The sequence below is a fragment of the Mercenaria mercenaria genome, chromosome 5 (genome assembly GCF_021730395.1).
Source record: "Mercenaria mercenaria strain notata chromosome 5, MADL_Memer_1, whole genome shotgun sequence".
Lineage (NCBI taxonomy): Eukaryota > Metazoa > Mollusca > Bivalvia > Venerida > Veneridae > Mercenaria > Mercenaria mercenaria.
In genome coordinates, this window is record NC_069365.1 from 36,839,180 (window position 1) to 36,854,565 (window position 15,386).

General features: G+C 35.6%; 1 protein-coding gene across 1 annotated transcript; it reads left to right on the forward strand.

Annotated features, from left to right (window-relative positions):
• The first annotated feature begins 4,939 nt into the window (after window positions 1-4,939).
• LOC123556897 (uncharacterized) lies at window positions 4,940-6,587 on the forward strand. The gene is made up of 2 exons (XM_045347964.2): window positions 4,940-5,098; window positions 5,723-6,587. The coding sequence occupies exon 2, from the start codon at window positions 5,723-5,725 to the stop codon at window positions 6,338-6,340; it is 618 nt and encodes a 205-aa protein (XP_045203899.2). The 5' UTR covers window positions 4,940-5,098; the 3' UTR covers window positions 6,341-6,587.
• Window positions 6,588-15,386: the final 8,799 nt, after the last annotated feature.

Genomic DNA, 15,386 nt, shown 5'->3' on the forward strand with positions numbered 1-15,386 from the left:
AGGGTCGTTTACTGCGCGACGCCGTCAACAACGCGATTCGAGAAAGGGTCAGTGGTTTCAATTTATACTGGTAAAAACCTTTTAATTTCAACCATTTTCAGGATTCAGTTCAATTTCTCGATATCTGATACAGTATGATGGGTGATTTGCACTAAATGATCTATTGTAACTTTGAATACATCAAAGCTTTCATCACAGTAATAACACCTATACTTCCGTCTGTTGTCCATTATTCTTCCATTAACCTGAAATATTAATTGCTATTAATGTGTGGAAGATATAGATATATACAGAAATTATACGAAAACGGTTGAATTAGCCGCTATAACTATCGACCGCTATATAATTAGCACCCGCAACTTTACAATACTTCCGACGGGCCTGCAGATGATTTGTAATATTGAAAATTGGCAATAACTTAACATTTTAACTAAGGTGTCTATATGAATATTGCCAGCTTCAATTCAAGCAAGTTGTTTTAATGTATCAAGGGCATGTATGCAATACGATAGTACATTCATTTTCGATTTTTTTGAAGGCGTACCAAAGAGTAAGTTCTGGAGGAGAGAATGTCTTTAAATTTTCTGTACACGACCTTTGGACTATAAGATTTTTTTAATAATGGGTCTCCAATTCTGTAAATAGCAACCTATCTGCCAGCCAGTCTCCACCAACAGCACAATGAATCAAAATGACGCCTGAGACCCCCTCAAAATATATGTTCTACTTCTATATGAGCCGCGCCATGAGAAAACAAACATTATAAGTGGCTTTGCGACCAGCATGGATCCAGACCAGCATGCGCATCCGCGCAGTCTTGTCAGGATCCATGTTGTTCGCTTTCAAAGCCTATTGCAATTAGAGAAACTGTTAGCGAACAGCATGGATCCTGACAAGACTGCGCGGATGCGCAGGCTGGTCTGGATCCATGCTGGTCGCAAAGGCACTATGTTGGTTTTCTCATGGTGCTCATTATCATATATATCTAGATACTCAAACATTGACAGAATATGAATAGATCAACAATATATGAATAGGTCTTTCAGAGCTTGTTGAATATTGACCCTGACAATCCTATCAAAATATGACTCCTCCTACCCCACTCCGAGGTGCACAACCGTTAAATCATTCGGGATTTTACTTTCTCTACACATTTATTCTGAATGTTGTCTTGAACTGTAAAGGTTTAATACCAAGGTTCTAGTGTATATTCGCCATAGTTTAGATCCATGTACTATACTATCTAGAACTTCAACCCATAGAAACCCATATATATATAGTAAACTACAAATAATCAGCCGTCAAACTATGAAAAGAAAAGGTGGTGTAGACAGATTTGTGGTGGAACGCCGCCAGATTGAAGCCACTGACCCTTTCTCGAATCACGGTGTTGACGGCGTCGCGCAGTAAACGACCCATCTTTCGTTTTCTCTCATCATTTGCCATATACACGCGATATTTAACCTGAAACGCGTCTTATTTTACTGAAAATACATTCTGCGAATGAAATAAGCCCCCATTTTACACGCAAAAGTGCCAAAAATAAAAAAGTAAGTATTTTTTTATGTATACTACTTTCAACAACACCACGAAGGCTTATTTTCGACCGAATTACGGTGAATTTCTACACTATAACCTAAACCCTTATTAGGAAAATGAATTTAACGACCCGTTATACCCGAAAACATGCGTAAATTCGATAAAATACTGCAAACCGAGCGAAATAAAGGCAAAAAAAAGTATGATCAAATGCTGGTGTCAGACAGAACATCTAATCTTCAAAAGTTGGTGTCAGTAAGAACCTTCCCTGGGAATTATGTGGTGTCAGACAGAACATTTTTGGTCTACCCATCCGACTTTAACACCTCGTATTTTCGAAAGTAATGGAGATTTCGCCGGGATATTTGGCAGACAAAGAGAGAGAATGTTTGGCTTTTTATTGAGGGTAATGCCAAGCTTGTTGCTTCAGAAATGAGAAAAAATCCTCGGTTCAATATCCTAAACAATGAAAATCTGGCCGTGGATTAGCCATCTGTATGATTATTTGGTGTTCTTTTTAATTCAGAAAACATTCCTTTAGATGCCTCTTTCTATCCTCGAAACCTGGTAAGAGTCTGCTTTTCATTGATTCACATAATGTAAAGAAAAAATTGAAAATACTTACTTCTAATCGACAACAAACTCCGCAGAGTGTCGCGTTATCCGATCTGGTGTCATGTTATCAGGTGGTGTCGCGCTATCACGTTATAGGGTGTGAATAACCAATGCTGAAATTATTCACTAGGAGACCGATGACGGCTGTATTTTTCAGACTTTTTTTGTAAAAAGGTGACGTCATACAACTACGTCATCATGATATAGACAAGATGTTTGTATACAAACAAACATATTGTTGATAACATATTCTTTAGATTCTATCACGTGTTTAAAATTTGTTAGCCACTAGATGCATGTTTTAGCTCGCTGATTTAAATGGGAGATTTGGCAAGAAGGACTAAACTGGCACCATGTGTTTGGACATGAACATACGGAAATACTTACTGGAATGTACATTGTAGGCCTAATGAAATTGAAATAAAAACAAGAAATAAAGTGTAATACTAGCGACTAATAAGGTCACCACATGGCTTCCGTACTGTACCGGTTTTCATCAGAGTAGCTGACACTGTATGTTAACCCTTTTTTGAGTGCACTGATTAAATCTCAATATACAACTGATAAGCTACAAAGAATATTTTGATAGACCAAGATGGTGTTTGTATCATTCTTGTATTATACTGTTTTAATATATCGTAATGCTGGAACATATTTTTGGAGTTAATTTTGGTACAATGTACCTTTTGCCTTATTTTGTTTAAAAATGTACATACCTAGTCCATTTGTCAAAAACAGAAAATAAATATACGAAATTAGATGAAAAAAATATGAAGTGAAAACAGAATTGTAATTGTTCCTTCTCAAGAGGCATTTCACACCTGACTGAGCAGGTAATGGATACAATGGTACTATCAAGGGCATCCGATTACCAGTAGGGCGCCGCCATCTTGAGCTCGTGCATATTCATTACAAATAGCCCCTACACCAATGCATGTTCATGCGTCTATAAGTCAGCCTATAGTGAAATACAAGTTATAAACAGTAGGCCGACAATAATTCGTACAGAGTAACCCGTGCAATGAATATTTGATAAAGTAGAATTGAGATAAATATAATAAATATGCATGATCTAAAAATAGACACCCGCCAAATAATCACGTAATGAAATAGTCGCTTGTCACGTGTTAGGTCCGTTTGGTTTCATTTCGGCGAACAGCCTAAAACAGGCAAAAAATAAATAAAAAGAAGCATTTACTTTTTACCTGTCTAGATATTTTCCTTGCGTTTCGTAAATGCGTACGTGTAAAAAAGTGTATATAATATATATATGCAGGTGCTCGCGTGTGTAAATCACGTGACAAAAACATCCTGGAAGGGCTACTTCTGCACATAATTCAGAAATATTTTAATATTGCGGTCTGTAGTAACAGTCATATTAAACATCTGTAACATAATGTTAGAAACCAATTTTCTTAAAAGACAGAATATTGCTTAAGCTCTAGAAGGAACCTTTTGCCAAGCTAAATCTTGTTATACTATTTTATTTGACATGTTTTTAATTTAAACGGTTCTATTGCTACATGCCGTACATACCGCCATCCGGGGGAAAGAAGCAAAATAATTTGATTTGGTTTGCCTATTTAATGTCATGTAAACATTATAAATCTAAATTAATTCACGACAATGCATATATTTGAATGATAAATTATTCAAATAGGTCTAGAAGGATGTTTGCACATAACCGCTCACTGATATCTTTATCTAAACCGTTGAAATACCGTACTTACTTTAAATGTATAGTTTGAGTTTAATCGCATTTGTTTGTTTCGTATTAAACGCCGTTTTATATGTATGGGTTTATAGTCACGCCGACAAATTTCAGGTGTTACGGCAATTTTTCTAGATTTTTTGTTGGTGAAAAATGACCTCATGTGCTTATCCGGACATTGTTTTACACATGGGCGGTTACCTGTGTAGATTTACCTACCTTCCGGAAGTCAGCTGGATGGCCTCCTCACATAAGAATTATACAGTCCAAGAGAGGTTTCAAACCAAAATTTTGAGAAGTTAAGAGACATTAACCGCTTCCACGGAGACTCCGAATGCCGATTTTCAATACTCATAAAGTTATATACGTGATCTCTGTTACTGAATTCTTTAAATGCGTTAACCTGTTCTCTGCTGGCGACATGAAATTTCATAATATGTGTGAGAGGTTGCGGACGAGTAATCTAAACAAGTATTGTATCCAATCAGTAATCAAGTAGAACACACATCGCACTTCAATATAATGGTTTCGAACAAAATATCTCTCAAATGGAAGTATAATATTGCTGTCAACACGTTTGTGTAAAAAAAAAATCATGAGCTTGTTTTGTGTGTGTGGAGGGCATGCAAGTGAACAGTAAACGAAACCATATATTTCATATCCAAATGGAAATTATTAAACCGCACCTTTACCGATATGAGTTCGAGCCTCGCTCGGGGCGTTGAATTCTGTGAGGAAGCCATCCAGCTGGCTTTACGGAAGGTCGGTGGTTCTATCCAGGTGCCCGCTCGTGATGAAATAATGCACGGGGCGCCTGGGGTCTTCCTCCACCACCAAAGCTGGAAAGTAGCCATATGACTTATGATTGTGTCGGTGCGACGTTAAACCGAACAAAAACCAAACAAAAAATTAAACCGCAATTTATAATTATGTTTAGAATTTTGTATTCTCCTTCATTTGCATTACTTGAATTTATTCAATGCAGGTCTTTTGTGCAGTTAACAGCATATATACGGTATTTTGTTCATTTTAAATATGTATATAAATGCAATCGAAGTTATAAATACGATGCAAGATAAAACTCAAATTCATCATTCATTTCAATAAGATTAAAATTTGAGTTCGCACAGAAGGCAGTATTTGGTATTCAGACATAAATCTTGGAAACATTTTCACTGTGGAAATGCCTAAGTGTGAAATGTATTAACGTTAGGGATATAACGTTGCAAAACGGTAACATGTTTTTTTTTTTATCTTGACTCATTTATACACAAATGTTTTTCAAAGTGTTTATGAAATAAACGTAAAATACGAAATCCAAATGTTATCTGTTGACGAAATACTGACAAGTATATGTCTTTTTCACTGTCGACATAAACTAGTTAGTCGCTATCTTTTTTTTTTTGTCTACTGCATCATGTTTTTTTCGAAAGGTTCTCTTAAATTAGGATTTCTTACATGTCCGTTCTTCTTCGCAACCAGATAATAGTAAAACAAAAACCCTCTTGCGTAGATATATGAACAATAATGCGTTTGAAGAATTTAAACGCGAGAGTCACGTATCTTATCAATTTGTCTCTAACCCGAGAGTTTTTTTATCACTACTTCATAAAGTATTTCATGGTGTATATCAAAACATGAAAAATACTAACTCGAATACAAGTATTTAAACAAAGTTTATGGTTGATGAGCATTCCGCTATTTGATTAGAATTTAACAGCCTGGCAATAGTAAAACATTGATACCCATAGTCTGAATATTGAATATTATCCCCAAACTTTGTTTACTGCTGCACACGAAGAGTTTCAATTCTGAGTACGAATTTTAGGGATTTTATTGTAATATTTTATTCTTCAGATGAACTTCCTGTGCTGCGTTTGTTTTCTTGCCATTCCACTTGGCACCATAGCCGAAGAATACAAGTTAGAATACTATGAAACTGTGTCTCTTGAGTGCGATGCAAGTAGATATAACTTCACAAGTACTCAACCAGTAGTAAAGAAATATTGGCTGGTTCCGAACGGGAATCTCGTTTCGGCCTCTGAAGCAAGCGGCCATTTTGAAATTGATTCAAATTTTACGCTTACTGTTAATAGAATCAGCGATGACGATTTCGGTTACTATTTTTGTCTCTTAGTTCGGGATGATCATAATCTGGATAGAATAGTGCATGGCCTGAACACCGATGGTCCTTTCTTTGGAGATTTATTAGAAAAATACAAAAAGAATGCGATGATTGGTGGAATTGCGGCTGGTACCCTGTTTGTCATCGTGGCGGGAAGTTGTATCGTCTGGCAACTTAGGTACCAAAGAAAGAGTCAGCGGAATAAAGCAGTGGACGAACTTGATAAAGCGATAGATGGTTATGATCTAAGAGCTTACGATAATGTTGCGATCGACAATGTAGAACTTGAAGAAAAGGCCAAAGAAGCATCCAAAACAGATGAACGATCAGATACTGGTGACAATTTATAGCGAGGTTTGTTTACTGAAAAGCTACTATCGGGAAGATAAACGGAATTCTTAAAGTATTATATTCAAACAACAACACCAGGGAAATGAAACTGTTATCAAATATTTACAAGTCGTTAAGCAGAATATAGTATTTAGCATTCAGTCTTTCGAAGCCTGGATATATAGTTCATAGGGAACTATAGGAACGCTTGAATATTAAAAATGTTTGTTTCAACTGCATCTTCAACAAAATAAAATGTTTGATACACATTTTGTCAGTTTGTATTGACATATGTGAAAGTGTGTACATGTATTTAGGTAAAAATGTTTAAAAATTTAGAAAATTCAAAAAATCAAAGGAAAATAAATGTTTGCTTTTAAATTATATCTAAAATCAACATTTCTTTTACATTTTAGAAACAATTTCTGCAAACATAATTGAGGCAAAACTGAAACGTGATGAAATCATATGTTGTAGGAAGACTAGAGTTATCAAACATATATAATTGAAAGTTACATGTAACATACATTTTAAAATGATTTATGTCACGGTATAAACATGTCATATCTAAAACTGAAGTCTGTCTCTATTAAGACTGTTTGAGAAAAACATGAAAATAATGATATTTTTATCTTTTGTAATATTTGAGTTCATGGCATGACTCCAAATTAACACTGACGGCACATCGGAAGAATTATGTAGTGGTACACATTTCGTGAATCGAAAATGTCGCAAAAATGCTTTGTTTACAATGGCTCATATTTTGTTTTCACAAGCATCGACCTTTCAATCGTATATATCATTAGTAAATCGTAGGCTATTAGTTTACCTTTAAAATGATTACTATCATCAAAGTTTAAAGAAACCATGAATTGAATGTTTCCATATTCCTCGTTGTCCCATAATAAGACCAGACCGTGACCATAGCTAGGTATGTCGTTCTTCCGCCTCAGCTAAACAGTAATACTGAGGAATGTCAATGATGTAAAAGAGATTGGCCCAAATAGCTATCTCCGCCTATAGAGAGGATTGGGGTCATTTGCAAAATATATATACTTTAGATTAAATTTTATCATCCAGACAAGTTTTTTATTCTGTATCACATATGATGGGCCACACGCTCATGGTTTGTCAGCGGTAAAGCAGCGTTGCTAGGTAACCCATGCGCATGCGCCTTGTGAAAACAAACTTTCAGCAAAATATGACCAACTATTATAATTGTCACCACTGTAGCTGCGCCGACGACGGAGCCAACTAATATATTCTCTTTCAGGCGTCCTTCAACACTTGTAGATTCCATTGCGTATTCTGTGAGTTCAATACGGATCATATTTGCTTTGTAGTCCATATTGTTCCATATCATAACACATTCGTATATTCCAAAATCTTGAATGTCTATTCCTGTTATGGTCAAAATGAATGTGTAAACATTTGGTGACATAATACTAAACTTTTCGTCGCCTTCGTAGTTATCGTCGATGACTGTTGTATTTGGGAGAACCCAATATCTCTTGAATGGCCAGGCGGATCCGGGGTGGCTTAAGTTATGATTTATATAGTCACATGGTAAAGAGAAGTTGGTATTGAGTTCTACTTCATACAGCTCTGTAGCTCCTTGTACCTCGCACGTGCACATGTGCAGCACTAACAGCACTAACGTAAACACAAACGCCATATTTGGTATAGTTTGTACCAAGATGTCTTCTGTCGTTTTTTTTATCAACCTGTATAGTGAAATGAAAACAGTTTTTATAAAACCTGAACCCTTTTCTTCCTTTGATAATCGGTTAAAATAAAGCTAAAATTTAGGACGTGATGCTTAAAGATTTGACGAAACCGTCGAGTAGCCATAGCAAGGCATTCAAACATTTCATGTTTAAATTATTGCAACCTACCTTTTAAGTGGATTCTGAGCATAACCTTTATCAACAAATGCAAATTAAGAGAAAAATGTTTGAACAAAATATTTCTTTCTTCTAGATAAAGGCAAATAATACAAAAAGCAATAAAGAAAGTTCTGTTCAAAACTGATATAAACAATGGCAACATTCATTTAAACATAACAATATAACAACATTAATGATTTCAAGTCTGATAATTTATATTGAAAGAATGATAGTTACAATTACCTTTACTTGTATGCAGTCTTCGACTTTAGCCGACGTATTATTACTAACACAGAAAAATCACAAACAATATATAACGTCTGTTGCATGCTTAATCTAACACAAAATGACATCATAGAATTCTTCTGAAACAATATTTGAAGAAAATACATTTCATATGTCTGTGAAAGTGGTAAAGTTCTTCAAAGAGACTTTATAAATTTTATGGTATCGCTTTTTGTCTTTAAACGGCCAATGACCAGACTTTGATATTTAGTGCGAAATTCAACGTTTGTTTATATATATAAGTCTATTTTTAGCCGCAACCAGGAGAATGTAAGTACATTATGAAAGATAATGCACGTTGCGATTTTCAAATTTCAATAGCGCGCTACAGCACCAGGTCGAAAGTTTCATCTGTAAGTAGCGAGAGATGTTCAATTACCAGGCGACCATTGGTTTCATAGTACTGTTTCTTGCATACTGACGAGAGTTTCCAGTGTTTTCATCGGTGCTAGCAAAAACCCGTCATACACAGTGTCACCAGATTATGAAGAAAATGTATATATAAATGTTCTACCCTACCACAAGGTAAAAATATACTAGCAAATTTCAGTTGCGCATCTCTCACTTAAAACGAGACGGTTGCACAATGGAATGTTCAATATGAATATATGCATAATACCCATTAAAAAGTGCTTAAAAAAGATCCATTCCCTTTTGTTTTTATGCCCCCGAAGGGAGGCATATAGTTTTTGAACCGTCTGTCGGTCTGTCAGTCTGTCGATCGGTCTGTCCGCAATTTTCGTGTCCGGTCCATAGCTTTGTCATCCATAAATGGATTTTCAAATAACTTGGCATGAATGTGTACCACAGTAAGACGACGTGTCGCGCGCAAGACCCAGGTCCGTAGCTCAAAGGTCAAGGTCACACTTAGACGTTAAAGGTCATTTTTCATGATAGTGCATTGATGGGCGTGTCCGGTCCATATCTTTGTCATCCATGGATGGATTTTCAAATAACTTGGCATGGTTGTGTACCACAGTAAGACGACGTGTCGCGCGCAAGACCCAGGACGTAGCTCAAAGGTCAAGGTCACACTTAGACGTTAAAGGTCATTTTTCATGATAGTGCATTGATGGGCGTGTCCGGTCCATATCTTTGTCATCCATGGATGGATTTTCAAGTAACTACGCATAAATGTGTGGCACAGTAAGACGACGTGTCACGCGTGCAAGACCCATGTCTGTAGCTCAAAGGTCAAGGTCACAGACGTTAGAGGTCATATTTCATGATAGTGCAGTGATGGGCGTGTCCGGTCCATATCTTTGTCATTCATGCATTGATTTTAAAATTATTGGGCACGAATGTGTACCACAGTAAGACGACGTGTCGCGCGCAAGACCCAGGTCTGTAGCTCAAAGGTCAAGGTCACACTTAGACGTTAAAGGTCATTTTTCATGATAGTGCATTGATGGGCGTGTCCGGTCCATATCTTTGTCATTCATGCATGGATTTAAAAATAACTACGCATGAATGTGTGACACAGTAAGACGACGTGTCGCGCGCAAGACCCAGGTCCGTAGGTCAAAGGTCCTAAACTCTAACATCGGCCATAACTATTCATTCAAAGTGCAATCGGGGGCATGTGTCATCCTATGGAGACAGCTCTTGTTGTTTTCTATTCTTTGTATAATACGATATGCAAAAATCAACAACAACCCCCCCCCCCCCCCCCCCCAAAAAAAATAACATTTTATATAAAATGAAAATAAATTACATGTAACTTTGAACTTCGTATCTTAATATCGTCGCCCTGCATGATGGTCCACTTTTACGGACTGACGCATAATTTTCTTAAGCCGGATATATAGAGAATAATAGGTTAGTGCCGTCAGGCGCGTAGCTAGGGCATTCTTCATAGTACGCAGAGGTAATGCGTAGGGGTCTTGGTATCCTCCCCATGATTTTTGTTTCATCTGAAGCTAAACATTGCACTAAAACCTTATTCGTTCTTAATATTTTATATAAAATGTATTATTTTACTAGGTATGCGTGTAATATTGCACGTGCAATTTGTGGTTCATTGATCCATGTTATATGTGTGCAGTATCCAAAACAGATAGTTGGTGGTAACACACTTTCAAAACATCATTATGATTGGATAACAAGAGATGTGTGTATAAGTATATATTCGAGAGTTGTTAAAAGGAATTTTGCCAAAGATATGCTAAGTTTCGTGATATTGTTACAAATGTACCAAATAAGAAACTGATGCCTTGCGTAGGAAAATATTTCGGCGGATGTCATCGACATCTGCATTATGTCAACTTCGTTAAAATGTATTATTATCTTTTCTTCAACTAAAACAGTATTCTGCAAAATGTTTCTTACTCCTTTTAAATTATTTTGCAGTTTGTCTTCGTGATCTTGCGCTTAGCGCTTCATGCATCTCTTTTTCTAGCGAGCTGTAAAGCGTGAGATAGCGATGGTGAAGCCATCGTGATTTCGCGCTGTGAACACTTTGCGGACTGTGAAGCGCGAAGCGCGAAATCACGATGGTGAAGCTAAACATCACGGTGGTGAAGTGAAAAATTTCGAGAAAAAAAATCTCCATTCCGTGCTTTGTCATTTTGATCTCGCGCTTCGGGTATCGCCTTCCCATGACAGAGAAGCATGAAAGACGAAGCGCGAGATCACAACGGCGAAGTGCGAAACTATGAAAATTTCAGGCTTTAACATTAGCATTGGGCAGATTTCGTACCAACATATTGAATCACAAAACAAGTAATAGAAAGAGCATTGGAACTCAAGGGTAAACGATTTGTTCGAGGGGGCCTAGCCCCCGAGTATAAATCGTTTACCCGAGAGTTTTAATGTTCTTTCTGTTTTGTATCATTGCCAACCATATATGGTAGTTGTACATTGCTATATACAGCAGTTCAGTGAGTACTTAAAATCCTTGCTTTACAAATGTGTAAAGCCCAGGTAAAATAAACCAATGCTAGAGCAGAAGATCAATAAAATGCACTTCGCTGTCTACTGTTCAAGACACGCTGGCATACTTTCCTATCCAACAGTGCGGTAACTAGCGTGCGGGTATTAAATACCTGCACACTTTTAGTTACCGCACCCTGTACTCAGTGTATACGAATTACCTGCACCGTTAAGTAATAGAAAGAGCATTGAAACTCGAGGGTAAACGATTTGTACGACGGGGCATAGCCCCCGAGTATAAATCGTTTACCCGTGAGTTTTAATGTTCTTTCTGTTTTGTATCATTGCCATCCATGTATGGTAGTTGTAGGCGTTCCACATTGCCATATACAGCAGTTCAGTGAGTACTTAAAATCCTTGCTTTACAAATGTGTAAAGCCCAGGTAAAATAAACCAATGCTAGAGCAGAAAATCAATAAAATACACTTCGCTGTCTACTGTTCCAGACACGCTGGCATACTTTCCTATCCAACAGTGCGGTAACTAGCGTGCGGGTATTAAATACCTGTACATTTTTAGTTACCGCACCCTGTACTCAGTGTATACGAATTAACTGAACCAAATTTGTTAAGAAAAAACACCGAGCTATGATACAAGAAAAAACATCTAGCTATGATACAAATATTTAAACGTAGCGGGATTGTTGATATAATATTATCTAAACGACATCTAAAACCAAGTATTACATTGAAATCTTGTTTTGATGATTTTTAAAAATGTTGTTTAAGGTCTTTCGAAATATCATACATATAATTTAGTTACGTAATACGCATTGAAAATATTAAATCATCAATTATATAGAAAGAGCATATTTATCTCACTGTGAATTGCTTGTCAAATACTGTAATATCGTATGACTTATACCGGTGTCAATAGCGTAAGATTTAACTAGGTGTAATAAATGGATTTCTATTGAATTTTATTTTCTATGGAATAAATAGTTGATAATTTCATACACTTAAGGTATTTCCGCAAATTGAAATTAGAAATCCATGTGAAAAATCGGAACCCTCGAAACAGCTTTCGAAATGCAAGGGAACAAAAAAATATATTATAAAAATTGAAAAGATATATCTGTAGGTAAACTTGCGAGCATGAAAGCTACGCTGAACCCTATCTCCACAGTGCTTTGGAAGAAAATGAGAGAACATTTTTGGTGCAAAATTTCGGTATCGTATGCAACCTAAATTGCTATAAAACATTTATTTTCAAATCAAAGAAATGCCAAAATAGTGCACACGAGCGTTACTTTTTCAAGAAAATGTCGTTAAACATTCTAATGCGCAAAACACGTGCACAGATTTTCTAAATTATTTCGCCGCCATGTTTATTTCAAGGAATAAAATATATGATAGTTCTTTTACCTGAGATTTCCTTACTGAAATATGTATGTCTCCTTATTCATGGTTAGAGATATCCATTTAGTATAGTTTTTCACTGTCCGATCTCCTTAATCTGTTACCGATCCTTCACATTTAAAGAATAAACGCAATGTGTAATGATAGGTTTTCGCTTTACACACCTCCCTTGGACAAGAAAGCCGTTTATCTTAAAATTTGTAAGCATCCGCTGACAAAATATTACTGAAAGATCGAAAATAAAGTTGAATTTCAATCATTTTCAAAAACTGGAAATATTACACATTGTGTTGAATTTATAAATAAAACAAAAATCCACAAAATAAACCATTTTAGATCTTTTCCGGGAACTATACGTTTCAGCCGAACAACGCATTTCAGGATGACACAAAACTGATTTCTCTTCGTAAACAATGTCAAAGTTCACCTGAGGAACATTGCTGAAAAAGTAAAAGAGCTTACTTGTTTCAGTTTTACGTCCGGTAGAAAACAATCAATTTTCAACTTTAAATGCATAGATTTTCTATAATTATTCCAATATAAAAAACCGTCCGATCTTTTCCGTGAGAAATAAACGAAGCAAATTTAACTATTTGTTTACACTTCAACCATGTGAAATTAAAGGCATATATTATCACGAGACTCCCGTGCATTTTGAACCTCGTGGTGAATAAACTGAATTTACTTTAAAGTATGGTGTCTCAGTTGAGCCAGTTATTTGTTCATTTCAGAGAACATACATTAAAGAAGTGTTTATGAGACTATGCATGTGTACGAATATTTACTAGTCTACTTTATATTAACGACGATAGAAAACAAGTGTGCACTCGGCAAATAGCAAGTCTATCATTTTCAGGTGTATACTGAACACTGATCCGAATGTTCGTAATTTTCAGATAAAGAACTCGTTATCCTTGGTTTCGTAGACAGTCTTAGTACTGGACCGCTGTTTCTGCTGTCAACACCGCATTAATGTAAAGTCAATGTCCATTTCTATGCCGGAATTTCAATGCACATTTATTATCAGTTTAAATCTATGAAAATGTGAAAAAATATCATTGCTTAACGAAGAACCAAGATGCAGAAAAGTTACTTTTGAGATATTGCTGATTTTAATCATCAGGTTTTCGCGTGAGAAGTTCAACTGATTGCATTTTGTAAAATGTTTCGTAGTTATCTACAACTGTATACAAATTGTATTACCTCCTAACATATTTGGCTGTACATTTTTTCTGCGATTTATTCTCACTGTGTTTTCAAAAACATGCTGCATTATTCTCATATTGTTTAAAAAGTCGATAGATCAAAATTGGTTAGTTTACGACGCATGAAACATCTAATAAGGAATCACTATACACATCGAACTTGTCCCGGACCAGTATGCGGAAATACTGTGGCCTAATGTTTCAAGATTGTCTAAAAAATATTTGCATATATCGTGATAAAGCAAATATTTCGATTTTATAATTTATAAATATACAATCACGTATGAGTGAGAAAGTTACGTTAAGTAATTTCGGTAGTTACCGCAGGAAGTGCCGAAAATTCCATTTCCACCAAATTTTCCGTGAGATAAGCAGCGCGTAAGTACATAAATTCCACTATAATAAATTAAACCTTTCTTATACTTGCACAATCCTTGAAAAGAATTTTGGATCGTTGCCAAATCTTGTTCACATCAAGTCTGAGACTTGCCTTACAATTTAGGCAGTTTGGTACACCATACGTACAAAAATCATTGTCCGCACATTGCACTACTTTTATGTATGCTGAAAATAGCAATATGTACAGATTTATTTTCGTTTTAATACATGAGGTGGTCAGGTTTGAAAACAGATTTTGTAATAAGTTTAGTTCTATTCAGTAAGACAATTCTCCTATGCACTAATTGAAACTTTGAACTAACTTTTGCCATTCATGAATTTTTAATAAAGTATTTTGAAAGGATTTATAAATCTAACCAAAAATTTGGAAAAATAAAGGTAAAATATCTTGTTTGTTTATTTCCAAATTCTAGTTTTACTTTTTATACAGCTACTTTTAGTTCAGGTCTTGCAAACTGAGCTGTTTTTGTATTCTGGAACAGCTGCATTTGAAGGCTTTTGTTCACTATATTTTCACACTTCAAATGAAAGTCACTCTAAATTCAAGATGGCGGAAGTACCTTAAGTACAATTACTAATAAACTTTGATAATGTGGCAGTTGACTTAAATACAATCGACACTGTTTAATTTCCAATACAGGTAAATCCAATATTTGCTTTACAATAGATCTATGACGGATTATCATTGAATACCCAAGTTCTTATTGGACTCAACTGCCACATTATCAAAGTTTATTAGTATAACATATATCTATGATATCAAAAGCTGAGCGTGAAGCTATTATATGTTATTTTATTATTTATATACCGTTACAATAGTTTCGCGCTCAGCTCAAGATAAAGTAAATATTATGCGAGACAAATTACGTCTGCAGTGTTATACAAAAAGTCATATATTCAAAAGCTTTTGGACTATTTTAATAGTATATTAAAATATTTAATTAATGACGACAGCGCCTTGTATTTAGTTCGTCCATACCTTCTAATTTATTTCTTTCATCG

Coding starts and splice junctions, on each gene's coding strand:
- LOC123556897 (XM_045347964.2), top strand. CDS start 5,723: ATGAACTTCCTGTGCTGCGTTTGTTTTCTTGCCATTCCACTTGGCACC.